The following is a 27965-nucleotide window of genomic DNA, read 5'->3' as shown; positions in this document are numbered from 1 at the left end:
CTATGACGACCATGATGTCCTGTTAAATAAGTTGGAGTTTTATATATGTCCGAATTAATGCTTTAAAACTGCTGAAGACACATCTTTACCAAAGACAGATGGTTTGCAGTAGGGTCGGTGGTCCACGATTGCCATTAGCAACTGGTGGGGGACCACAAAGGCTCAGTCTTGGGCCATCTGCTCTTTTTAATCTCAATGATCTTCCATCCAGTCTTTACTTTAATACTTTCTTTTTTAATGGTGACCATACAAAGTAGCCCAAAGTAGCAGAAAAACGAGAAAAAAATTGTTTTAATATAAATTTTAAACTTATTAAAACTGTTATTAATATAGTTGACAACCGGCAAAATTTAAAATAGTTCAAAAATTGTTTTACAACTACATTGCAACAATTTTACAACAATTTTAAAATTAACTTTGCAACAAGTTAAAAATTGTTTTCACAGGGCCAGCAACCATCCCATGGGCATATCCTAAACACGAAGTATAAGATTTTGTATGAAATGCATATATATCAGTTGAGCATTAGTACTGTAAAATAATAGTTTAACAGTTAATAGTTAATAGTTAATAGTTTAATAATAGTTTTAATAGTTTATAAAAACAAATTTTGAGAATAAACTAGAATCAAAATAATCTTCCCCCACCGGGTCTTGAACCTGGGACCTTCAGACTGTGAACCCCTTACCTTTGAGCTACTGTGGTTGTTGACATTAAATGACGTTTTTGGCCGGAAAGTAAACATTATTTAACATTGTTTAAATAATGGAGCCGTCTAAACCTTATGTTTATGCCATTAGCCAAAGGATTCGGGCCAAAAACGTCATTTTGTTTATGTTTATGATCCATACCGGTATTTTAATAGTATTCGTGGCTTTTTATTCCCTATATGGGAAATTCGCTAAAAGGAAATGGTATAAAATTTCATTAAATGAGACGTCTTCCCAATGACTTATGTAATGTTTTGATGAAAACAAATAACCCATATTTTTCTGCGGTAATCTGTTGAAAAAATGAACAAATAAAAAATTGTCTATATGTAGTATTATTAATCTATGGCTAGAATCAGCCGTATGCCCGTAAACTCTAGAGCTGCATGGTCTAATTATTTTTACTCCTACAAGTGGATAAATAATGATTTAAATTTGCAGCTGGTTAATGTTTTTGTTTGTGATTGTGTGTTAGTTTAGTTTCGTTCTACAGAACTGTCAGTGTCAGTGTCGAGTGTCAACTTATTAGACGAATGCTGTTTTAGTTTTTCGATGTGTAGTTTTGATTAGTTTTTGTTTTCTGTTTTTAATCCGGTGATAATAATAATAAAAAAAATAGGCTGGGAGTAGAAATGGATGGATTACTGGTTCCAGGGCTAGTCGCTTGTCTGTCGATTTCTTAATGGTGAATTATCAATCTCTTCTACACTTTAGGCGCAAAAGAGTTGAGAATCTCTCTTTGGACGGTTCTTGGAAGAACCTTGTCATAGCCCATAGTATCAGTTATAAATCATTTCCATAGGGATAGATCTTTCTGCACAAATTATAATTAGCTAGGCCCCTATAAAACATTTAGTCATGACACTCAACAATCTGTTGCTGATCAGTCAACTGTCAGCTTATGTTATTGCCTTTATATTATCATTATGCGTTACAATACCAATGAGTTTTCATCAACAAGAGTTTAGGTAAGTAGTAAAATGCACCTGTGGCAAGGTTTGGATCTATAACTGTGCACTACATTTCAAATAGAGTTAAAGTCTTATTTTAAGTTAAAATCTTTTTCATCTTGCAATTTCAAATTTATTTTCGTTCAACTAACTTAGGTAACTTGGGTACACTTCCATATCTGTTGGCACAAAAAACCGAATGAGTAATATTGGTTATTCGATTGTTTAATTTGATATATCGTTTGGTTAGTTAGGTTAGGTTAACCTTACCTAACTAACCAAACGATATATCGAACAATCGATTGATATTTTCATTCGGTTGTTTGTGCCAACAGATATGGAAGTGTACCCGGTAACTTAATTAGCTTAGGCCCACTGTAGCAAATTTGGTCTTAATGTCAGTAGGGCCTAACCTAATACATACATTAGAGCCTAGGCCTATACTTAAGCAGTGTTGTATTGGGACCCATTAGGCACGATCATAGACATCTGCCTAGGGGCCGTAGGTCTCAGGGAGCTGCAGACCGAAAAATTAGAAATAAGGTTTTACTCAAGGCTACCGTATATATTAACTTATGGTAAACTTAGCATACAAGATAGAATTGTAAGTTCCTACCTTTTGTGTTTCATTTTTTTTTGGGGGGGGGGGGGGGGGCAGTTTACATGTTCCAAGCGAAAGTGATGTAAAATTCCTGGGAATTCAAAACTGAGGGAATATTCCCTGGGAATAATGCATGCAATATTCCTAAAATGTCATCTGAAAGCATATTGTATCAACGTCATATTGACATCACACCTAGAGGGGGTCCACGATTCCACCCCATACACTTGGATTTTAACGGAATCTAATCTAAATGTTGTAACATGGTTTGATTTCAGATAGAAATTTGAGAAAATAAATTTTATTTTATTTTTTGTTATAAGGCTTTCAAATTAAAGTTTTACATTCACAATAGTCAGGAGTAGCCTGCAGTAGCAAGACGTAAAAAGCTCTGGAAGCTTCCTTATCACCTGGTCCAGTGCAAGTGCTAGCCGGAGTAGGGGTAGAAGGTTCCAGAACTGAGATATCCTATATAAGGGAGCCTGCTTCCATGTGGGATTGTTAATTCAAGAGTGTAAATGTACAGGGTCCAGACCTGGGGTGAATTTCTGCAGCCTACTCAATGAGTAGGCTCAAGTGTGTACCAGGAATTAATTGTTGTAAAATGTGTTATAAAAATCTTAGCCGAATGTTTTAAATGTGTAAATTTTTTTGATATTCCAAAAACTAATGGAAGTAATTAATTTCAGTTTGATTTCGGGCTCTTAAAGTTGTTGTAGAAAGTGTTTTAGAAGAAACTGTTTTATTTGAAATAAACCATGACTTTTGTAACAATGATGAACTTTTATTTTGGGTCTCCTCTTTAGGCCAATTGCACAAAATGAAAAATAATTGATCTTGGAAATAATGTTACAAAAATTGCGCCACTCTGCTGACTGGGCCTTTTGCTTAGTTTTACTATCCAGGATTAATTTACTCTTCATTAAAGATTGGACTTAAGACAATTGAAATACCGTAAGAAGTTTGGAAGTATAAATATGAAGGTGGGTTCTAAGATAGACTTGTTGTCTAAGAGTTAATTAGAGTATGAGTTAAAATTAAGAAACTTTGAGCCAGATGTTAGGAGTACAAGTTCAGTTTTGAGAAAAAAGTTAAGACAGTTGATAAGAAACCAGGTAGATAGTGATGTCAAATATTTGAGCAACAAGTTAGTAATAGCCTACATGAGGAATTTAATTACATAGAAACAAGCTTGAAAGTTTTGAGTGGTAAATTAGAGGACCTAAACGACAGCAGTCGACCAATAGATATTTTAAGATTTGAAGCCAAAAGTGAACACCTAAATCTAAGAATCACTAACATTGGAAAACATAAGGTATCGGATGAAGCAAAAAAGAGTATTGGCTTGTGTACGGTCTGGAATTGCACCCCCTCCTTGTAAGTAACATCTCCAATCGTCTTTCAGTAAATTGAAATGGTCATTAAAATGAAATAAGTTAGTAGCGAATGCCTTCTAAGGTGACATAATATGTTGGAGCAATTTTTGAGCCTGTACAGAAAATAGAGAATATATATATATATATATTTTAACTTTAACCTTGAACAACCCAATTAGGCCTACATTATTTTAAATCAGTGTTATTTTATTAACATTTCTTCCCTGAATTTACCTTACTGTAGCATAGATAAACATAGCCACTTAGTAGATTTCCCATTCTTGTAGAACAGCTGAAGCCAATTTTATTGTTAGTTCTGTCCGGTTTTCTGTAGATGTTGTTTTTTTTTTACTATTTGTTTATATTATTTTAGGGTTAGTTTCTCATTATTTGTGTCTAGCTGTTTGGTTATATAGCTAGTGGACGAGGTATTGTTTATGATTAGATAGTATTATTTCGTTAAACGAGGGTTTAAATTACTGAAATAACCGGAAAAAAATTGTAAGCAAAACACAACATCTACAGAAAACCGGACAGAACAATCAAATTGGCTTTTTTTTATAGAGAGCCAGGCTAACAAGTAACCATGAGATTGCAGCGTATCTGGAAGAGCTTATTAGGCACTACAATCCAAATTGATGGATGGGAAATCTACTGAGGGACTATGTTTTATGGGGTAGCGGATTTTTAATCCCCTGGAATTTTACCCCTTGGGCAAACGTGACGTCACAAACCAGGGGGTAAAATTCCGGCCGCGAACTTTTGAGTTTCGCGACATCAGCTCGATGGATTAACTTAAACGCGGAATTAAACATATATTTTCACGGTTGTGAATTTAATCAGAACACGTCAAATTAGAAAAACCTAGAGTGTACGGCCCGGATTTTTACGCCCCCGGAATTTTACCCCCCGGATTTTTACCCCCGGATTTTTACCCCCGAATTTTTACCCCCGGAATTTTACCCCCCGGAATTTTACCCCCCCCGAATTTTACCCCCCGTAATTTTACCCCCTGGCCAGATATATAAATTAGTGAGCATGATTAATTATCTTCATTCTGTTTTAATTTAAACATTTTATTATTAAGTAGCGTATCTTAATTTATTTGAAACAACAACTAATAGAACAGGTTTTTGATTTTAATTTTGAAATTCGAGTATCAGGATTCGATCTCTGAAGCCAACTGTTGATTAATATGACGTATAAACAAACATCAAAATGGTAGGCCCTAATTGATTCGAAGATTTCTTTAACGATTTATTATACAACTGTGGTAAAACAATGTTTTTCGTTTGTATTGTAACAATAACAAAATATGCCTTATTGTTTCTTTACGAAGAAATGTTCACCCAATTATCATTTAAATTAGCTACCTGTACTCAGTTTATTTTACATACTTATTAACCAACAGTTGGCCCCAAACGCAAATCTTGAACATCAAAATCAAACAGCTAATTCTGTTAACTCAGTTGAGATTACAAAATGAATAAATAAAGATAGGCGACTAAATAGTAAAATGTTTACAATTAATTAAAAACAGAAATAAGAAAAACAATCATTCAATTTCTAAAATCGGCCAGGGGGTAAAAATCCGGGGGTAAAATTCCGGGGGGTAAAAATCCCGGGTAAAATTCCGGGGGTAAAAATCCAGCCCGTACATCTTGTCTAAACGCTAGTTATATGGACAGGGGGTAAAATTCCGGTTTTTATCACTAATAATCACGCTCTGGCTATTTTCATTAGACTTCCAAAATCGCGGGGGTAAAATTCCGGCCGCAAACAAACTTTTGGCCACTCAGGTTACTACGTCATAGCGACATCAGCTTTGCCCAGGGGGTAAAATTCCGGCGACCCTGTTTTATCTATGACTGTACTCATCTTTAAACTTTGAAAATTTATAGGACAAAGCCCTAAGTCAATTCTGAAACGTCGTAAGTAGGCCTTCTACTTTAATCCCATATACAATATAAAAAACGGATAAAAAGATAACAATAGTATATAATGTAACGTTACTAGCCCGGTAAGTGATGTTTTGCTGTCGCCTCGCATCATATGAGGGGTACAATTCCGGGCCGTACATTATCTACTGCGTACAAGAGGGGGTATAATTCCAGGGGGGTACAATTCCGGTCCTAGAAGGAAGGCTACACTGACAGGGTGTACAATTCCACTCCATGCACTGATCAAATAAGCGTGAGTCCAAATGGGGAGGGGTACAATTCTGGCCCATATGGGGTTTTTTAGATGTCGGTGGATTTAATCAAACCACTCGAGCATAATAATATCAGAGTATTATGAGGGGGTACAATTCCGGGCCATACACTCCAACGTTTTGGTTTGTAGGCAAAGAAAATCCGTTCTGGTATGTCTTTATACCCTGGTGAGTACATTTAACTAGTATTATACATTAAATTCAACAAAACTATAAAAAAGTGGTCTGTTGATTGTTTGTAGGGGTCACTGTCTGCTTTTCTCGAATGGAACCTGGACGGATGAAGGACAACTGGCTGTCAACTGGGCATCTCAAGCATATTGCAACTACACTATATTTGTGGGATTTCTCCTATCAGTGGTGTCTGTTGTCCAGATATATAGAATGTCAATGTTTTTATACAAGGAAACTGATAGGTGAGTTTTTTTTTAGTAAATGGTTCATGCCTGTTCAACTCTTTATTTAAAAATAAACATTACTATGGTTAACATTTATGTCTACATAAAGTTAATGTGATTTTCAAATTTTTTCTCATTTCATGTGAAAAGTCAAACCTATGTGAGGTCCAGGAAACTAGGAGACATTTGGGTATATGTTTTTATTCAAAGACGTAACTGTGTGATGATCACAAGTTCATCATAAAAAATACTACTTTCACAATTTTATTATTTTTTTCTAACAGATTTTTCAAATTATGCATTAGTATAGGGGCTTGTAGGGACATAAGTCCCTAAAAAGCTCAATAAAATACAAAACAAATCATTCTAATATTTAAACAAACTAAGAAATATATGATCTATGTGTTAGAATAAATATCCCTGTATCCATATCTTTTGGCGTTAAAACAGTTTGTTGTTTGTCTTTGTTTGCCTTTGTTGATGTCATTTTCAATAAATCATTTAAATCACTACATTATTAATAGTGTTGTTAAGGTTTGTTTAACAACATTACAGTAGTGTAAAGTAAAGGCATCCCATTGACCAAACTTAACCCTAGATTTTTTCTGATCAACATAAAAAACTACAATTAGTGTAAGTGTATGTGGTGGTATTCCTCTTAAAGGTGCGATTGACGTTACATATTCTATCAAATTAGGCCCAATCATCGGCTGATTCTTAACTCTTTTGTGAGCAACAGACAGTACCTGAAAATCTCCAAACAAAATTGTTTTTCCTCCCATTGGAACTTATCATAGTACTTACTTAATTAACAAATATATATTTCCTGTACGAACCTATTCTTCTTTATTCCCAGGTTATTTTATAAGAGTAACCGTTGAGGTTATTCCACTTCCTACAAAATATTGATTAAACACTACAGTAAAAATATCAAATTTAAAATAATGAAAGTGTAGACTGAATCTAGAACATGTTTTGAAATAAAAACAAAGCAGAAGTTTTCCATTTAATCTTGAATCGTTAATTATTTAGTCAATGTGGTTATTTCATGTTAAACGTTAAAAATACACTAACTTGAAAAGTTCCACAGTAAAATAATTTATTTCCACATTCTCTAACGCAAGTAAACAGTCTTAGTTATCATAGGGAGCGTTATCCCTGGTTTTATATAGTACATTGCAGAGTTGACCGGCAAATAAGGAATCCAGTAAATCACGATCAGCTGTATTGAAGTAAACAAAATTCAGCAGTAAATGGCTTCTAATGATATTCTCATGGAGAGCATTTTACGTTATATAACTCGTTTTCTGGTAACTTTATGGAAAGTCTGCTATTTTCCCAGAGTCCCTGGAGTCAAGACCTTTAATTTAAGACCCCTCACACTTTTCTGCAAATTACCAGTCGTCCACAATTTTCTGGTAAAAATTTTGTCTTACAGAATTAAGGATGTTATACCACATTCAAATTTATTGCCATTGAGTATGTGTACATAACCATCACACACTGTCTCCAATAGAATCTTAGCAAGTTTTTAACTGGCATTGTATCTGATTTTTAGCACTATCTGAAATAAAATATTGATTTTCACTTGCAGGATTCTTGGGATTGAATAAAATTTAAGTAAAATACAGTAGACTTCCTCTTATCCGGACTCCTTGGGACCGAGGCCAGTCCGGATAACGGTTTTTCCGGTTAAACCGACGTCCTCAAAAACTTGTTAAAACGGACCGTTTTGATGTATAGCCAATACAGTAGAACCCCTGATATCCGGCCTTGGTTTTTCCGGTCCTCTGTTAATCCGGCCACTTCCAGGAAGCCAATATCAAAATGTTTTTCTCAAAGCTTACAGACGTTTAGATGCAAGCACTAGTCTTTGCGACTTGTTTGAGCTAAACTATTTATCTGAACTATTTATCTGATTGTTTCAAACACATTTTACTGTGTTACTAAACTCAGTTGAACTAGGCCTAACCTCTAAAAAGTTGGGGGTTGGGAAATTAATCTTTGTATTTATTTCACAAAAAGGATAAGAAAGTTGAGTAGAATTGTATTTACTATTAAGGTCCTAAAAATCTTCAAGGCTGATTTAATGTAACTTTTACCTCCATCGTTTAATAGTTTTTGTTACCTGAAATCTTTAGCCTACAAATAATTTTTTTTATTTGTACAAACATGTTAATTCTTTAAAAAATAATCCTAGAATAGACTTAAATGATACTTTTGACAGCATGTTTTGATTAAATATTATTATAGGTACCTATGAATCATTTTCATTTTTGTAGTAGGTTGGTTTATCCGGCCAAATCGCTATCCGGCCAGGGGCTTGGTCCCGTGGTGGCCGGATATGAGGGGTTTTACTGTAATGATTATTACATATTTAATCACGTGATCACTGGTCTCAAATCTTTCCCACGAGAACAGTCATTTCAGTACCGCCCACTTCCTGCCAATCTAGTTCGGTTAAACCGATGTGCGGATAAAAATTGTCCGGTTAAAGAGATGTCTGTCATTTTCGCCAAGTGTAGTCCAGTTAAAAGGTGTCCGGATAAGAGGGAGTCTAAACTGTATTAAGAAAATTCTAGTGCACCTGTTGCTCGAATTTGAGCAATTGGGAATTATTACAGGTGTTATTTTAAAAACATAAACAGTCATAATTTCCGATAAATTTTAAAGAGCCGACTCAAAGATTATGGAAATACTCACGATGTACACAACAGTTCGATACAACCAACATTTCTTGTAAATATCTTATCATTTTTCATAAGCTGATCTTGTTTTTTAGTGTTTTCTACTAATGTTCCCCACTCATAGCCGCATTAGGTTATACACAATAACGATTATAAATTCTAAGAAACAACATTATTTCCATTTCTTCTATTTGGTAGTGTTCTATGATTTTCCTATGTTTCCATAATTTGCAAATTGGCTCTTTCAATGATTGCTCAAGAAATGCAGCACAGTGAATTCAGTTTTCTTTTTAGTACCCTATCAAATTATCCAGGCTTTCTCGATTTTTTCTATAGAAATATTTACGTCAACCCAAATTCAAATAGTAAATTTTTCATTTCAACCAAGTCAGTAAATGTTTTTAGCACACGTTTCCTTAAATTGCAACTAAAATATTAACAGCAATTAAACTATCCAGCTGATCACATGTAAACAAATATGTTCTTCAAAAGGATAACATGGGAACTTTAAAAACCACTGGGGCAGAGCCCAAGGGACTTTAAAAAAAATGTAAGGTCAGTTTGCAAATCTACCCACCTAGACGAACATTTTGGTAGGTATATAATATATGGGGTTGAATCTTAAAACAAAAAGCCTTATTGTTCACAAAGTTACATGTATTGATAATATAGATTATGAAATATACCCCCGCCGCAGCAAACCTGCAGACTTAGCGAATTTATATTTGCCTGATTGGATTTACATTAAAATGTCTCCTAAGAAATATCACATTTATTCCCTATTTAAACAGAATTAGTTTAACGAGTACTTAGGTTTGCTGCAACAGGGAAGGTAAATAAGTTTTTTTTTTATATAAAATGTTAAAAGGTACCTACTGTAGTTTAGTAAGAAAGTAATGTATTTTCCAAATTTGATCAAAATATGTTCATAAACAAGCAAACTACAACAGTTGACTTATTCTCCATAAGAATAACATGGGAATTTTAAAATTAAAATTTCTTTGGAACTTTCTCCGTAACAATTAGGCGCATAACAACGCTTCAATATTCTAAATTATTTTTTTTAAGCTCTAAAAAATGGTTTGGAAAGAAATTGTGAAATTTTGTGTTATTAGGGTCAAAAATGGGAAAAACCTATTTTTACCCCATAAAACCCCATTCCCATAGTCCGATCATGCTGGTTCGCGAACTCATTCAAGTTTATCCCGCCTTACACCTTCAAACCAAATTTTATCAAAATCGGACAAAAATTACTCAAGTTATCGTGCGGATGGGCACATATAAAGATATAGATATAGGCTACATATATACAAATTTGAAAGAATGGTGTTTTTGGCCTCTGGGGACATCAAAATGAAAAAGTAAATCGGTCCCGGGCCTAGGTCTTACCATGAGACCTACGGTAATAGCTACTTCCCTATTAAGAAATTCGCTAAAAGGCAACTTTGGGTGTGGCCTGTACAACAATGGATAAACTTAACACACAATCCATAAAATGGATAAAATTAACACTAAATGTAAAAAAACATAGATTTGGGAATGATTTTGTGTGTATGGTACATATATAAAAACAATTGTAAAATTACAGTATAATCTGTACTGTTTTTTTTATAACAGAATTATTTATGATTATACAACTAATATGATCATGTGTCAGCTCCTTCCTCTCCGCCTTCGTGGATGTGGTGGCAAGTCTGATGCTATGTGCTATGACTGTAGCTGCAGCTCTGATGATCACACTGGGCTTCATGGTTTGGTGCCATGACATGACTGAAAGATTCCCTTCGTAAGTATTTTAATTTTCTCAACCATTTGCACTTGGTTAGCCAGTAGTACTGGTAAATTTTATCGTCTAAACCAGTGATTATTTAATCATGAGCTGTCTCTACCACTGTGTAATTGGCTTTCTTAACCTGTACCAGCTCGACAGACGTCATTGCAGCTTCACTCCATCAGCTTGTTTCAAAGGCCTATTTCACATCTACCCGGCTGTCGGGTGCCGGTAGTTGTTTAACCGGCAATGGGGTGAAGAAGTATATGGGACCTTACCACTGTTACCACATACAACCGGCACCTGTTGTTTGTCGTCTGAACCTTGTGTACATTTAGTTTAGTTGTTTGTAGTTTTGCGTATTAGGCCTACGATTGTTTATTTGTTCGCAAAGAATTTTTCATGTCGGAAAAAGACCTTGAAGCCAACTACTTACAAGTGTTAATTTTGTTCATGAAAAGAATTGAATTTTTACCCAATTTCATTTTATCATTTTATGATATAAAATATTAAATTCAAATTGAATCAAATAAAACATTAATGCAATATAAATGATGTTTCAATAAAAGTAATCTCAAAGTAACATTGCAATTGCTCTATTACGTTCCATTTCGACAAATTTCACAAGATGGAGTAACACTGTCGGATTGCCAGTGTTGGCGTAATGTGAAAGGTGCACCCGTGTCCGTGCAAATGCTGCTGGTTAGAAGTAGGGTTAACGGCATGTCGGGTAGATTTAAAATGAGCCTAGGAGATGTTAAAACTAGCATTATTTTGTTCAAAATACCTTGTATATTTTGGTAACTGAAGATGGTTTTTAAGCGTTTAAGTACAGTTCACCTTACTCCTAGCTGCTTTTAATTTTGTGTGTGCGTCTGTTCTCTATCACTGTATTTATACAAGCAAGCATACCACTTATTGTATCAGCAAATCTTTTAGGCTTATTTATATTGAACGATAACAACTCATGGATCGCTGGCTCAGTGTTGACCACACGGTCTAGCTTCCCCACTCCCTACTGGCAGAAGCCGCATCAGCCCATACACTCACCATTATAAAATGCACATTTTTAGTTGCTGGTCTGTTGAAATAATAAATATAAATAATAAATACATTACTAATGGGACGTGATTGAGCCATGCGAATACTTATGAAGTTAAACGAGGCAAAGCCCGTGGGTACAGCTAGTTACTAATACATGTCAAACTGTTTTTAGTAAATTAAAGTTTCATGTTTGTTTTCTTTCTTGCTGAAAATAGCCCATTTGAATTCTTTAAAACTACACATTCACTAAACTAAATTTTATTTGTTTTTAGGCAACTGATATATTGCTAGTTCAAAATTTAAATGGTAAAATTATAAGTAGGAATTTTTAAGCTGCAGGTATTTAAGTTCCTAGCCGTATTTAGAAATCCTGATTTCTTCCTACTTCATTACCTTGATCTATTGAACAATTAGTTTCATGCCACTCATAGAATTTGTATTGAACTAGGTTTAGGACTCTGAGGTACAGGTTCATTCAGGGGCTTCATTATGGGCCAGAACTAGAGAAAGTAGAGAATAATTTCAGATTTAGTGCTGTCACCAAAGAGCAGGTTATAGAAACTGTGAATAAAATACGTTCAAAGGTATCTGGTATTGATGGCATATCAATTGATATGTTAAAAGGTGTTAGCCCTTATTGTCTCTCAGCAATAATTCATCTCATTAATGTGTAACTAGAGACTGGAGTTTTCCCTGATAGTTGGAAGCAAAGCATTGTGATTCCGCTCCCAAAGTGCTCTAATCCAACTACGAGTAGCCACTTCCGCCCAATATCAATTCTGCCTGCCTGTTCGAAAATCTTAGAGAAAATTGTTGTGGAACAGTTGGTAAGTTACCTGGAGGAGTCGGACATACTTTTAGAATCACAATCGGGTTTTCGTAGAGGGTTCAGCACCTGCACTGCTCTTCTCAATATGACTGATGAGCTTCTTCAGGCCAAGGACCAAGGGTTGCACAGCTTTATGGCGTCACTTGATTATTCAAATGCTTTCGACTCTGTTCATCACGACATGCTCATATCAAAGCTCAGGTTTCTAAAATTCCACGAGAGTCCACTCGAATGGTTTTCGTCATATCTTTGTCACTGATCCCAGGTGACTAAGGTGAATGGTAGGTGCTCTGAGTTGATTCAAAGAGAGGTAGGGGTCCCTCAGGGAACTTGTCTGGGTCCAATACTTTTCATATTGTATACCCATGACCTCGATAGCATTCTGAAATTCTCCACTTTTTACATTCCTACGCTGATGATTGTCAACTAGTTCTCTCCCACACCCCTTTTGATTTTCATGGAGCAGTCAATCTCATCAACACTAACTTGCTAAGGGTAAAGCAATGGTCTGACGATCACGGTCTAAAATTGAATCCTGAAAAGTGTACTTTGCTTCATTTCTGGTCTTCTGGTTTGCAGCCTAAAAATAGTCTTGTTGGAAAGGTAGAGCTGGACGGTCAAATTCTTGTGGTGCCAAGAATGTGGTGTTAGGTATCAGAATTGATTCTCAACTCAATTTTTGCTCACATGTTAGTTACATTTGTCAGAGAGTTTCAAATAGGTTGAGAATTTTACACCGTTTGAGAGGGATACTATCTGAAAATGCCAAGCTGGAATTGATCAAATCAACAGTCTTCCTTATTATTCACTATGCACTTCCATCGTTTGGTGAATGTCTTACTCTTGATAGTAGAGTTCTTCTTACGAGGTTGCAGAACCGAGCCCTAAGGTTTGTCTTCAATCTGAGGAAGTTTGATCATATAACTGCCTATCGCAAACAGGCTAAGGTACTCTCTTTGGAAAATCAATGTTTTCTTCAAACTGTTTTAATTGTTCACAAGACACTGTCCTCTAGTTTGCCTCCCTAATTGAAAAGCCTCGAACATCAGTTAGGGAACGCTGTACTAGGCAGGACGGCTTGCTTGAAATGCCGAGAGTGCGGCGTGAGATGGTAAAAAGGGGTTCTCATACTTTAGACCCCAGGTATACAATACCCTCCCAAGAAATATGAAAATCATGTCATGTAATTCAAGGCCAATTTAAAGCTAGTTTAGTTTCACTGTTTGTAATTATTGTGTACTTGTAAACTGTTTGTGACTTGAGTTGTCTTGAAAACCAGTTTTGGCTGAAGACCGCTTTAAATAAAGGCATATTATTATTATCTATATAATTAATACGCTACATGAAACTTTGTCGGTTGAACTCCTCCGCCATTTCTCAACCGATTTTATCCATTGACGTCTCATTGGAAAGAGCGTGTCGCGTAGATTTGCAAACTGGCCTTACATGTTTGAAAAAGTCCCTTGGGATCTGCCCCAGTGGCTGTTAAAGTTCCCATGTTATCCTTATGAAGAACATAATTGTTTACATTTTGATCAGCTGTTATTTATTTTTCAATTCAATGAAACACATTGAGTACATGTATTTACGATTTGAGTTTGTGAAAACATAACCCCTAGACGGTTCATGTTAGCATGAGTGTAGCTTAAATTTGTTCTTTTATCGTTGTTTTGTGTAACTATAATTTGTTTATTTGTTGTTTTTTTCTTTTAAATGCCTCCGACGCGACAACAAAAAAACATTGTGTAATCGTGATAACGACCGCAGAACAGTGGCGCGTAATAGGCTTAACGATAGACAAAAAGAATTCTTTTTGTCTATGGCTTAACTCATCACAGTCAGCACCTGACCCTGGACAATCTCAACTATAAGTTACAAATGCGCCCTAACACTACCCCAAAACGACTTTTCGTTCTCGATTGGCCCTCTATCAATGACATGTGTTGCCTGTACAGCGAAGCATTTTGAGTAGGAGAAAATCGGCCGGAATGCTTAAGGTTAACAATAACGAAGATAAACATGGTCTGAGTTACACACCGGTAATCTTTGAGTTGACTCTTTTAAAATGATTGCTATTCGTTTTGAAATAACTCATGTAATACTTTGCAATTGCTCGAAATCGAGCAACATGTACACTAGTTATTATTATTATTATAACTAGATTTCAATGTTCAGCTAAGGTCTGCAGGTTGATCCTATATCTAAGTATTGACTGCAGTTTTGGAGAAGCAGGGAAGTGTTTGGCAAGGTAAAATGATATTTACCATGTAATTACAAAGGTAGTTTTATTATTTTTTGTTAATAGAAGTGAAGTTCGCATGTACACCGAAATGAGGCTCCTCGCTGCTTACTGGCATCATTTGTGAACCCATTGACATTATTTGCAGGTCTGTAGCTGACGTGTACGCTTCGCTGTGTGTTTTAAAAATTATTGAATCTTCTGTCTCCTGCGACTTAAGGTCAGTTTGTGACCAAAGAAATAAAAAAGAAATCAGTCAAAGAAATTCAGAAATGACAAAATGAATTATTTATTACTACAGAAGAAAAATGAACTTAGTTCATGACAAAACAAAGCAACAAACTAAACTTGTTTACATTTTCTAAAACAATATGAACACATTATTTGGAAATTTAAACAAATGTTGAAAAGAAAATAATCTTTCAGCAATGACTCATTATTTGGAAATTTAAACAAATGTTGAAAAGAAAATAATCTTTCAGCAATGAATAAAATACACTCCCTCAGCAAAATATTCAAAATAGATGTTGGAGTTTTAAACTAATATTGGACAATGCCTAGTGCGACACCGGGTCCAGGTCTTACCACGAGACACGCAACCTACGGTAATAGCCTATTCCCTACATGCGAAACTCGCTAAAACACACAGCGTAGCATACAATTCAGCTACAGAGCTGCAAATGGTGTCATTCTGTTCTGTTCACAAATGTGCCAGTAGGAGGCGAGGAGCCTCGTTACAGTTTACACGCGAACTACAGAGCGATACACAAAATAAACTCTTACCGTACTTAAAAAACGACCCTCGTTTTAGCTGTCATTACTACTTTAAATTTAAGCCACTGTTTTTATTTTCCAGATGTGAAATCGCTGCTGGCAATGCATTTGATAAACTGGATGGTATTGATACAGCAAATTTCTACATAGAACTTGGAACTGCTCAGGTATTTTTAGTAATAATTGAAATAGGCTTAATTGTCTATGGAGTTTTTTGTAAGGAAGAGAAAGGGAAAAATTCAATACATAAGACTCTTACTAAGCAAACTAATCTTAAAAATCCTCCTCTACTCTGTGGACCACAGACCTGGAATTATTTGTCACAGTACCGGTAACTTATCTTTAGGTTAAGTCAACATTTTAAGGGAGATACCTTTTAATACTTTTAACTGAAATGGCGACGAGCATATAAGAAGGTAGGTATTTTAAGCCAAGTATGAATGGAGATGAGTGTAGGATGGGTGTACCTTAGACAGGACTATAATTAATAGCACATTCATCCAATGGCAACTAAGGGACCTACAGTTTAAAGTGGAATCCAAACCACATTTTTATCTTGTAATTTACATGATAAAATTATCAGGATCTAATTATCAGGATAGTACAGTGGATAGTCGTAGCAGCACTCACTAGTGAGAACGTTACACCACACCAGGGAGTATCGCACCCACCATAGGCTACCTGATAGATATTCAATTTATGTCACAACCTGGTCCAATTTTTTACGTGGAGAATACACTGGACAAACCAGTACATATTTGCCCTATCCTCTGCTATTTTGTGGTTACTGTAGCCACCAAATCTGATCCTACTTTATTTTGACCTCCAAGGCAAGCCTATTTCGTTGCAAGCAGAGAAAAATTAATGTTCTGGTCTTCGGGAAAGCCCGAGCAGTTTTCACAGTTGGTTGATGTGACTTTGCCCATCCAAAGCTGGTACAATCAAAAATAGCTATGACCCTTTAAGAACTCTATTGGTAATATCTACCTCTTCATACAGCCAATTACAGTGGGATTTGCTGGATGGTTTGACCTTTTCCCAGCACCCCTGCATATCAGGTGGTGTGAGTGCTTTTGCCAGGTTCTCCTAATACTGCCGGTAGATAGCCCTCTTCTCCGCCACAGTGAGCTTGAGCTTGACAAGGACGAGTCCTGAACTACCAAAATAGCTGGTTCAAACACTCCTCAATTCACTGATGCAATGCTATACAGTAGAACCTCTTTAATCCGAACCCATGTAATCCAAACGTCCACTAATACGAACGCCTCATTGAACTGTACTGTATACACAGTACAGTAGTTATTTATTGTATACGTACGCACCGTAATTGTTTCTATTGTAATTTACAGTACTGTTTATTTACTATGTTTACTACTGTATTAAATAAACACTGTATTATACTTTATAAAGCATTTTTTCACTCTTCCTGTAACAATTAATTAAGAGCCATTTTAGCCAGATTTTAGCTATTCTTATGTAAAAACAACAATATGTTCTGTAATCCGAAATATTCAATAATCCGAACTACCCCTGGTCCCAATTAGTTCGGATTAAAGAGGTTCTACTGTATGTTGCTTGACGCTGCACTTGAGTAAATGACATCCCCCTACACCACATTGCTGATTGTGCCTGCCGGCCCTTACAGGAGTACAGACTGAAGCATGTACATTATCAGTCTTCTGCAACTGTACTGAGAATCCTAGACTTAAGACATCAGCTTACTTAGGAAAGAGACTGCCTTGTCCATTGCTAAAAAGATCTTGCCCCACAAGCTGAGCTTATAATTCACTATTTCACATTACTTAGCAGAACAAATGGTTAAGTATGGTTTGGCCATAGGAATTCCATACCTACAACAGCACAATGATGTCAATCTCCTTCTTGGTCAGAATCTTGATCTTGGTGATTCATGCATTATTGGTGCACATGGCTCCTCGAGCACTAAGCCACATTGATGATGAGTTCACCTATTAGAGCCAACATTATCGGCGTGCCCAACCACGGCTGTTTGCACACGCATCTCAGACTTCAGAAAGCTATCACTGGCAACATTCCAGAAATCCAGGCCGAGTATGAAACCTTAAAAGCACCTTAAGTGACACTCAGTTAACTGCGGACCTTTTGTAGTGACATAAATGAGGAATTGTGACCGGAGATAATTTCCTACTAGTGTAGCCTACCTGTTGCTCGAACTCGAGCAATTGCAAAGTATTACAGGTGTTATTTTAAAACAAATAACAGTCATAATTTTCTATGACTTTTAAAGAGTCGACTCAAAGATTATGGAAATACTCACGATGTACACAACAGTTCGGTATAATCAAAATTTCTCGTAAATATCTTATCGTTTTTCAAAAGCTGATCTTGTTTTGTTAGTGTTTCCTACAAATGTTTCCCACTCATAGCCGCATTAGGTTGTCCATAATAACGATTATAAATTCTAAAACAACATCTATATATATAATACGCTAAGCCGATTTTTGTAAACAGAACTCCTCCCTCATTTTTGGACCGATTTTGAGGATTAAAGTGTCAAAAAAATTGCCCTGATCTGTAGTTTTGCAAAGTGTTTTTCGTTTTCTGAAATCTATATTCTTCCATCTCTTGGAATCCATATCTTCCATCAAAGTTGGGTTTTCTCCCATAAGATTAACATGGGGAATCAAAATATTTAAATGGAAACTTTGTCTCTACTAATTTGAGAGAACGGCTGGGCGTAGAAACTTGGTAGAGGTGTCCAAAGAAAGGTCTTGGTCTCTAGATGAGTTATCAAACGAAAAACTAAGTGAATCCCATTAGGGCTCTGCCCCAGAAGCCCTTAAAGATCCCTCCACAGATTTGTTTACATTTTGATCATGTGGATAATACTTTTGAATTAAACAGCTGTTAATACTTAAATTGTGTTTTAAACAACACACGTTTATTGGGAGTTATTGAATTGTCCAAAAGAAGTATTTGCAATGTTATTTACTGATTTTAAAATTTATTTTCTTCTGTATCATGCCATGTTTTGCAATATAACGTTCCATTACGAAATCAGTTGACAACCATTTTATAGTAACTCTTACAATTATTTCTTATTGGACTATCTTATATCTATTGTACGGGTTGGTGTCTGCTTTTATTACCACTTTTGCCTATATTTTATCATATTATTCTAGACAGATCATCATAGGTTCATGAGACTATTGTCATAGATGTTTTCAATCATTGGAAAAGTCTTTGATTGTGTAATACAGTACAAAATAATACAAGTGCAGAAGTGTTGTCCATATGAGCCGTGTCCATATTATGTTAAATTAATATTAGTGTACAGCAACTGGATAAAACATTTTACAATATATATGTAGAAATATGTGCATGATTTAAAAAGTCATTAAACTGGAAAATTGCAATTTACTGCAGATTTTTCAGAGCGGTTACTTCGATGTATTCATTCCGCTTAGTAAAAACATAATTGTATGTAATTAATAATTGTATAAATGTATGTATACAAACAAAAACTTCAACTTTTAGAGAGCCTTTGAAAGTTATTAGACTTACGAAGAGGGTTCTGCATGTTAACTATCGCTACTCAGCAACAAAAACCATTTAATTTATCTCTAAAAAAATATATTCTTAAGAGGACTGAGCAACAGCCTAAATTGTGTAACTTACTTATACAGTTAAAAAATGCCTAAACTCGCATTTATAATTCGGCTTATATTTCCACAATAGATTAATTATCTGTAGAAGAAGTTCATTGAGCTCTTATCGTGTCTAATAACAACCAAACACAGAAACCTTGCCTAGAATGGTATCGGTACCTAGGTATCATTAAACATTATTTGCAGTGGCCTATATTACGGACCGTGGCCAACTAGGTTGGTAACATTATTGAAAGTAACATCACATTTTGGTTGTAAAAATGGCATAAAGAGTAAATACTATTTAAGCAGCTACTGTCATGATAGAAAGTTCATATTACTTTTAAACTAGATCACATCATCCTTTATAAGATACATTGATTAACAATGCATTTAAACGTCATTATTTACGTAACAGCCAATTTACAGTATTCTTTGCTTTTTGGAAATGCCACTGTGCTATGTCATTTGCATTATTTGTTGCCAATGAAGCCGCACGCCCATATAAACGAAGAGGCCCCTAACCGTCGATTTCGACGGGTTTCTCCTAGTTATTTCTATTTCTTCTACTTGGTGGTGTTTTATGACTTTCCTATGTTTCCATAGTTTGAATTTGCAAATCGGATCTTCCAATAATATCTCAAGAAATTCAGCACAGTGTTAATTCAGTTTTCTATTTTGTAAATCAAAATGTCCAGGCTTTCTTGCTTTTTCCATTGTAATATTTACGCCAACCCAAATGTTTCCTTAAATTGCAACTAAAATATTAACAGCAATTAAATTATCCAGCTCATCATAATGTAAACAAATATGTTCTTAATAAGGATAACATGGGAACTTTTAAAGCCACTGGGGCAGAGCCCAAGGGACTTTTTCAAAAATGTAAGGTCAGTTTACAAATCTACACACCTACTTAGACAAACATTTTGGTATATAATATGTGGGGTTAAATCTTAAAACAAAAAAGCCTTATTGTCCACTATGTTTGATGTAGCGTATTAATAATATAGATGACATGCATCGAAAGTGATCTCTTAAGTGTTCAGCATATTCACCTTGCAGGGTAAAATTTGTTTTGATTTCCAAGTGTTATATCCAGCTCTACTCAATTAAGATTGCTATTAAACTTCCCAATTCTTCTCAGTGGCACTAATTCTGAAGCAATCATATTTACATACTGTTGCTGGTGCTGTTGTTGATTCAGCATCAATAACACATGATTCTAGTCCCGTTATAATCCTCGGAGGCAGCAACGATAGTCTAAATCGTAACTTCAAGGACATCTATCAGAACTTAGAAAAGAAACTTACCATTTTAAGTGCTACAAGACCCACATTTATGACCACTATACCTATCAGATATGACATAGCACTAAAAGATACAGTTAATCAAGAATTAAAACTTGCAAACAGTTATATAATCGAAACCGTACAAAGAATGAGTAATGTCTATTTGATTGAGTTAAACACATTGAGGAGAAAGCATTTTACATCACATGGCCTGCACTTAAATAACGAGGGAAAAAATGTTGTGGCTCATAAAATTTTAAATGCTTTATCTCGGTGGTTGATTACTAACAGAAAGGCTAATATTCTCTTAAAAAATCAAGACAGAATAGAAGTAATGGAATCCAATATGAGTGACATTGTGGATGGTCTTAGGAGCAACGGTGATGTAGCGTTCTCTCATTGTATTTCTGGTGATCTAAGAAGTCCTAGAAATATGACAGCTGGTGTTGCTGTTTCTTTCCGAAAAGCGTTTGGTAGACCAAGGACCGCCAATCTACTTAATAAGTACTTAACACTACAAGAACATGAAAACGGAGCAGCAGTGTATGGTGTTGTAACCAAGGCAACATACAATGGTAAACCAAAGACAACTGATTACAACACAGCCTTCAGTAAATTAATAGATGATTTCAAGCTAAGGAAATACAAGAGACTTGTGTGTTCACCCATGGGGTGTGTCAGGGATAATATTAGTGTTCAAAATTTTGTGAAAAACTTAGTAAAATTGCTTCGTATCACTGGGAAGCCAGTTACAGTAATAATACAGGATGAAGAATCAAGTAGAACTTTGCAAAATGGATTGAGCTACCAGGAATTTAAAAATAGTATACGAGAAGAGCTTTATAAATGGATAAATATAAACACTCAATCTGTTTCTTTCCCTGGTCCTTGTATAATGGCAACAACCTCTACTCTATCACATTCCCTGAACACTATTCACACCCATCATACAACTTCAACCAGCAATCTGGGCTCAATAGAGCCAACTCCAGTGGATGATAGGATGAAGCAGCCAGCGACAATGTCCAAGAATCCTACAACTCTGCAATCTCAAGAGACTGCTAATTGCCAATCACCCCTTGCTGCTGTTGGTTCTGGTCATGATGTCACAATTGGCTCAATGGTGGACTTCCCCCCTCTACAAGCACCCCCTGTTACACCAGATCCAGATCAGCTGCAGCGGCCTGCGCCTGTGTCAAGTGATGGGGGGCAGATTCTCTCTGGGGTTGTGAGTGATAGTGGCTCTGGTTTTTTATTGGAAACTCCAATACAAGTGATAGCAACATGATTTGTAATGGCGACTCCCGCTCCCACTTTAAACCCATCAGTAATAATAATCTCAACAAAAACGTACAAACAGAAAAAAATGTAATAAAAATATTCCATCAAAATATTCAGCACTTACCATCAAGGATCGAACCTTTATTAGTGACTATAAATGAATTAACTCCTCATATTGTAATCTTAACAGAACACGATATGAAGGAAAATGAAATTAACAGACTCAATATACAAGATTATGATGTAAACAATTTTTATTGTAGAAAAACATGTTTCAAGGGTGGCGTCGTTATGCTTTCCCTGAAGGGTTTAAAGTGGAAGCGGGTGGATGTTCCAAATTGGTTGTCTGGTAGTTTACTTCAAGATAAGCAATTCGAATTTTGTGCCTGTAGCTATATAATTGACGGATTTAAAATTTTGGCAATTGGAGTGTATAGGTCACCTAGCTCGGATTGTGAAATATTTTTAGATAGATTGAGCATGTTAATTTCCCACTTTTCCAAAAAGTTTGTTAATATAATTTTGGGAGGGGATATAAACATTGATGTTTTAAAAAATAACCCTAATCATAAATTACTAAAAAGAACACTAAAAGTTCATAAAATGAGGTATCTGGTCAATTTCCCAACCAGAGTTACTGAGGAATCTGAATCAGCAATTGATAACTTTATAATTAAAAATTGTCATGATTGCAAGGTGACTGTTGAGGGAATTGTAACTTGTCTATCAGATCATGATGGACAATTGCTCCTTATAAAAAATAAAAACCTAAGTAATACAAAAGAGGTTCAATCAACTATAAAACGTACAACTCGTAACTTCAATATTCAAAATTTGAATTTATTTAAAAACCTCTTGGAAACTGAGATTTGGGAGAGTGTTTACATGGCTCCTGTTGAAAGAAAATATGATGAATTTTATAGTACATTTAAGCACTTTTTTGACATTTCGTTTCCCAAAATTACTGTAACTGAAAAGAAACGCAAAAAAAATTGGATCTCAGAAGACCTGAAAAATGAAAAAAAAGAACTACTACAATTGGCCTTAAAACATCGTAGGAACAAAAATCCTGCCTTGAAATACGAGTTAAAACAAAACAAACTGAAATATAGGGCAAAATTAGTCAGAGCTAAAACAAATTATTTTGAAAATAAAATAAAAAAATCAGCCAATATACAAAAAACAGTATGGCAGATTATAAATTCTGAAGTTGGGAAAGGAAATGGAACAAAAAATAAAAATATTACTTTGAAAGAGGGAAATTGTAGCTTAAGTGATCCTAGAACTATTGCCAACATGTTCAACAATTATTTTACTAATGTTGATCAGGATGTCAGTGGCAACCAATGTGAGAGCAAGATTGAAAATCAAAGTCTTATTGAAAATGAGCAATGTATTAAAAGAGGTTTTGATTTTAAATTTATTGATGCGGGGGAGGTGGGAAAAGTAATTAACTCTTTAAAAAACAAACATTCTGTTGGACACGATGATGTCCCTATTAAAGTTATAAAGCATGCCAAAAAATGCCTGAGCCATATTTTAAGTCATTTAATAAATTCATCTTTTGTATCAGGAATTTTTCCAAATCAATTTAAAAAATCTAAAATAATACCAATTTATAAGAAAGACGACCTAGAAACTGTGTCAAATTACCGTCCTATTTCTCTCCTACCAGTAATATCAAAAATTTATGAAAAAATTGTTAACTGTCAGTTATTAAATTATTTAGAAGAATTTAAACTATTAAACAATACTCAGCATGGATTTAGGCCTGGAAAATCTGTAATTACAGCAGCAGTGTCATTCATAGAATCTATAATTGAATCGGTTGATAAAGGGGAGTTCACAATTGGAATTTTCATGGACCTAACTAAGGCATTTGGTAGTGTCAACCACACCCAACTGATAGATAAATTACTCATTTTAGGGGTTACAAAAAAATCAATAAAATGGTTTCAGTCATACCTAAATAATCGTTGTCAGTTTGTAGAAATCACACATAATCATGATAACAGAATACAGCATTTTCTTCTGAAACTGAAAGGGTTAAATGTGGTGTACCCCAGGGGTCAATCCTTGGCCCCCTGTTGTTTTTATGTTATATAAATGATGCTGGTGGTGCACTCTCATGTTTACCTCAGAACAATCTTTGTTTTTATGCTGACGATACAAATCTCAAAGTATCGGCTGAGTCAGTGCAACAAGTTGAAATTTTAAGTTTTGTTGAATTGGCAAACATTGGAAACTTTCTAGAGCAAAATAAATTGAAGCTTAATCCTAAAAAAACTAATTTTTTAACTTTTAAAACAAATCAAAATAAAAAGTTAATTAAACCAAATATCATGTATAATGCAGAAGAAATTGAACATAAACACAGTACACAGTTTCTAGGTCTAACTGTGGACCAAAATTTAAACTGGGATGAACATGTTGATAAACTCCTTTCAAAATTATGTTCAGGACTATATTCACTCTCTAGAATGTCTTATTTTTGTAACCATAAAACATTAAAAAACATATATTATGCTAATGTCCATTCGCATTTATCCTATGGTTTGTGCCTTTATGGTTCAACTACAATAGCAAATTTGGATAGGATACTTAAACTTAAAAAAATAGCAATAAGAATAATTTTGAAATTAGAACACAATGAAACAACCAAAAACAAATTCAAAGAACTGAAAATTTTAACAGTATATGGCCAATATATTTACGACACAATTATTCTAGTAAAAAACTGCTTGAGCACCTCTGAGACAAATTATCACCCATACAACACTCGGCATAAAAAATTCCTTATTTCAAGTAAACATAAATTAAAATTCTATGAAAAAAAACCATCCTATATAGGATTAAAATTTTTTAAGCATCTTCCTAATGAAATCAGAAATGAACAAAGCAGGAAGAATTTCATGAGAAAGCTAAAACTACATTTAGTAGAGAAAGCATTCTATTCCCTGGAAGAGTATTTTTCCACCTCCCCTCTTAGCGTTAGTACATAATTGATTCAGTTTTGATTATTTCCATTTCCTGATTCTTGGTTTTTTATTTAGATAATGATCCAAGATATGCAAATCTGTAAATTATTAATTTAAGATAGATTTAGTTGACACCATTCAATGTACAACACTGTACTTTATGAATAAAGCATATTTGATTTGATTTGATTTGATTACAGTTGGGCTGGTTCTTGGCAGAGACCACAAATGCCTTTTGTTCAGAATATATCAAAGTCTCATAAACGGTATCAACTGTATCCAACAAGCAGAGAATGACTTCAAGGACAGATTTCCTATCTCATTAATAATTAATAAAAAAAACTCATCCTACACTCATTTCCATTCCATTCATACTTACTTCATACTACCATCGTATAGTCGCCATTTCAGTTAATAAAACACGATAAATGCACATTAACTCACTTGAAGATGACTGGGCCAACCAACGCATGAAGACCTGTAGAAATTTATGTCTAAAAAAATGCTGCCAGTTGTATGGAAAAATATCCTCCACATGGAAACCACGGCAACAGCATATTTAGGGGCTATTCTAATAGACCTACAACCAACAACCATATTTTTAACAAGCGTCTAGGCAGCCAGTGCAACTCCGAGGATCGTGGATCAGATCACCCCCCACCACCGCACCATGTCGTACGCTTCCGAATCATACCGGCGCATCAGCATAGCCTAACTGTTCGCGGAAAATTGTTATCTCTATCACTGTCGCTGTCAAAACGTATCGTTTGTAGGCTAAATTTAAATAAAAAATAACTAAACTGTCATAACCTAACCAAACTTGCTGATAATGAAAAACTCCAATGAAGGTTTACTAATCAAAAAAATAGTTCTGTTCTAAAAATAAAATTATAAATGTCTCAAATTTAATTTTATAGTTTTTTTTAATTATAAAATACTGTCATAACCTAACCAAACCAACCAAACTTGCTGATATGAAAAAATTGTTGACAAAAAGTTAGTGCTACCAGCGGGATTCGAACCCGGCACCTTTCGATTATCAGCCCGATACGCACCACCAAGGCTTGTGACTTGGCTCCGTATCGTTGTGGTAATCGTTGACGTCACGCCATCGGCACGGAGCGGTGGTGGGGGGTTTTCCGATCTGATCCACGATCCTCGGAGTTGCACTGGCTGCCTAGACGCTTATATATTTTTAGACATACATTTCTACAGGTCTCGATGCGTTGGTTGACCCAGTCATCTTCATTTTCTTCAGTCGGTGGATGCAAGACCACAGCTTCACAGCTTGTCGCTAGGGGTTGGAAAGACCGAGATCATGGTCTTAACCAAGGAGGGTATTCCTACTGCCCTCCTGTGCAAGTGGGCCATGTCCAGCAGGAGACCAAGCTGTATGCCAAATACCTCGGTGTCATGATTGACAGCAAGATGTTTTTCATTGAGCAGATCAAGTAAATCATTGACAAAGCCGCTAAGGGAGTCGCTGCTCTTAGTAGGCTTATGCTAAGATTTTTGGCCTCTAGGGACTTAAAAACAAAAAAGTAAATCGTTCCTGGGTCCAGGTCTTACCATGAGACCTAATAGTAATAGCTTACTCACTCCCTATAATGGGAAATTCGCTAAAAAATGCATGTCAACCATGTAGACCATTTTATGAACCATTACGGTTGGGTGTAAGAAATAGGGGCTTCCTGTGAGCAGCCTAGGTTTTGTAATTATTTGTTGTTAAAAAATAAAGCACTGTTTTCATTTCATTTCAATGCAAAGGTCAGCCTGCTCCACACAGTGTTTTCATCACAATATTTGGTATTTCAGTTTGGTGCTTGGGCTTCGATGGCTTGCTGGGTCGGACTCTCAGTGTTTGCAACACTCAAACTCTGCCGCTATCATCAACTAGAGAACATGCGAGTGTCTATGTTCAGAGAGAGACAACGCCTTGTCAATGAGGGGAGTGGAATTATCAATGACATCTCGGCCACTACTGTACCTGTACCTGCACAAATATAACCAGCAATACAAACACAATCTGTATATAGCCTTACATTACCTACGCTGCTAACTGGTTAATATGTTTAAATTGTTGCATGAAATGATAATTTTAACAAAGAGTCTTTCTTCAAAGTCTAGCCTATATGCATGTCCTTTTAAGACATTTGGAGCCAAGAAACAAGTCTAAATCAAAATTTTAGATGAAATGATTTTCATGGAGATTTTAAATACAATTTTTTTACATTTTTAATTGTTACTTTTGTTTTTGTAGACTATTCTATTTTATTCCTTCTCAAAGTTAAGGTCTGTAGGGCTTTAAAATTGTCCCACTGACTTAAAATACCAGGATTCTAGCAATAGTAAAAAAGTAACTACATTTGATTTGGACTAGAGTATACACTTACTATACAGGGGTGGTGAAAAGTCCCGGGACGGCTTAATATTTTCTTAACCGTTACTACAGATGTAGCTATACAAGCTGGTACACTGTTACTGGACATAAAACCCTTACTACAACTTCAATGAGCTGCTACCACTTCATGGGGACGGTCCACAAGGATTTGGAAGAAGATCTTAAATAGAAGTATAGGCTGATATGCACATCAAATTTAAGGCCTTTGTTAGTAAAATACAATGCTGCAAACCCGAACTCAAAACGAACAACCGAGTAAAAAATGACAGCTATTCAGCATTTATAGATGCATTGAATTTCCATTGTTATTATACGCTATCTCCTCAGGGAGATTCGCTAGAAGTCAGAAGAAAATCATAAACGTATGCATAGGTCGATATGCACATCAAATTAAAGGTCTTAATTATTAGAACACAATGCCAAAAATTTCGGCTCAAAAGAACAAAGTAAAAAATGGCATTCATTCAAAGATTCAAAATGGCAGATTCAAGATATCTTTGAAAGGCTGCCATTTTGGTAGGTTGTTCGTTTGGGTTCAAAATTTTCCGAATTGTATTATACTAATAAAGTCTTAAAATTTGATGTGCATATCTATGCTTCTATTTAAGATTTTCTTCCGACTCTTTGTGGGCCGTTCCCCTGAAAAGGTAGCGGCTCATTGAAGTTATAGTAAAAATAGTGTTTTATGCCCAGTAACAGTGTACCAACTTGTATATCTCCATCTGTAATGGTTAAGAAAATATTAAGCTGTCCCGGGACTTTTCATCACCCCTGTATACAGCCTTTGACTATTACAACT

General features: G+C 35.3%; 1 protein-coding gene across 1 annotated transcript; it reads left to right on the top strand.

The window, feature by feature from the left end:
* Positions 1-1209: 1209 nt before the first annotated feature.
* LOC128983385 (transmembrane protein 179) lies at positions 1210-27348 on the top strand. Its single transcript, XM_054402653.1, has 5 exons — positions 1210-1678; positions 6092-6265; positions 10592-10720; positions 15674-15758; positions 26581-27348. The coding sequence occupies exons 1-5, from the start codon at positions 1569-1571 to the stop codon at positions 26770-26772; spliced, it is 690 nt and encodes a 229-aa protein (XP_054258628.1). The 5' UTR covers positions 1210-1568; the 3' UTR covers positions 26773-27348.
* Positions 27349-27965: the final 617 nt, after the last annotated feature.

Source organism: Macrosteles quadrilineatus, unplaced genomic scaffold, assembly GCF_028750875.1.
Source record: "Macrosteles quadrilineatus isolate MER2022 unplaced genomic scaffold, UCM_ALF_1.0 Scaffold_1__1_contigs__length_201487025, whole genome shotgun sequence".
NCBI classification, from domain to species: domain Eukaryota; kingdom Metazoa; phylum Arthropoda; class Insecta; order Hemiptera; family Cicadellidae; genus Macrosteles; species Macrosteles quadrilineatus.
The sequence above is the reverse complement of the archived record's forward strand: the minus strand, read 5'-3'. Positions and strand labels throughout refer to the sequence as shown.

Coding starts and splice junctions, on each gene's coding strand:
- LOC128983385 (XM_054402653.1), top strand. CDS start 1,569: ATGACACTCAACAATCTGTTGCTGATCAGTCAACTGTCAGCTTATGTT. Junction 10,721..15,673: donor ATGACTGAAAGATTCCCTTC/GTAAGTATTTTA, acceptor TTTATTTTCCAG/ATGTGAAATCGCTGCTGGCA. Junction 15,759..26,580: donor TAGAACTTGGAACTGCTCAG/GTATTTTTAGTA, acceptor TTGGTATTTCAG/TTTGGTGCTTGGGCTTCGAT.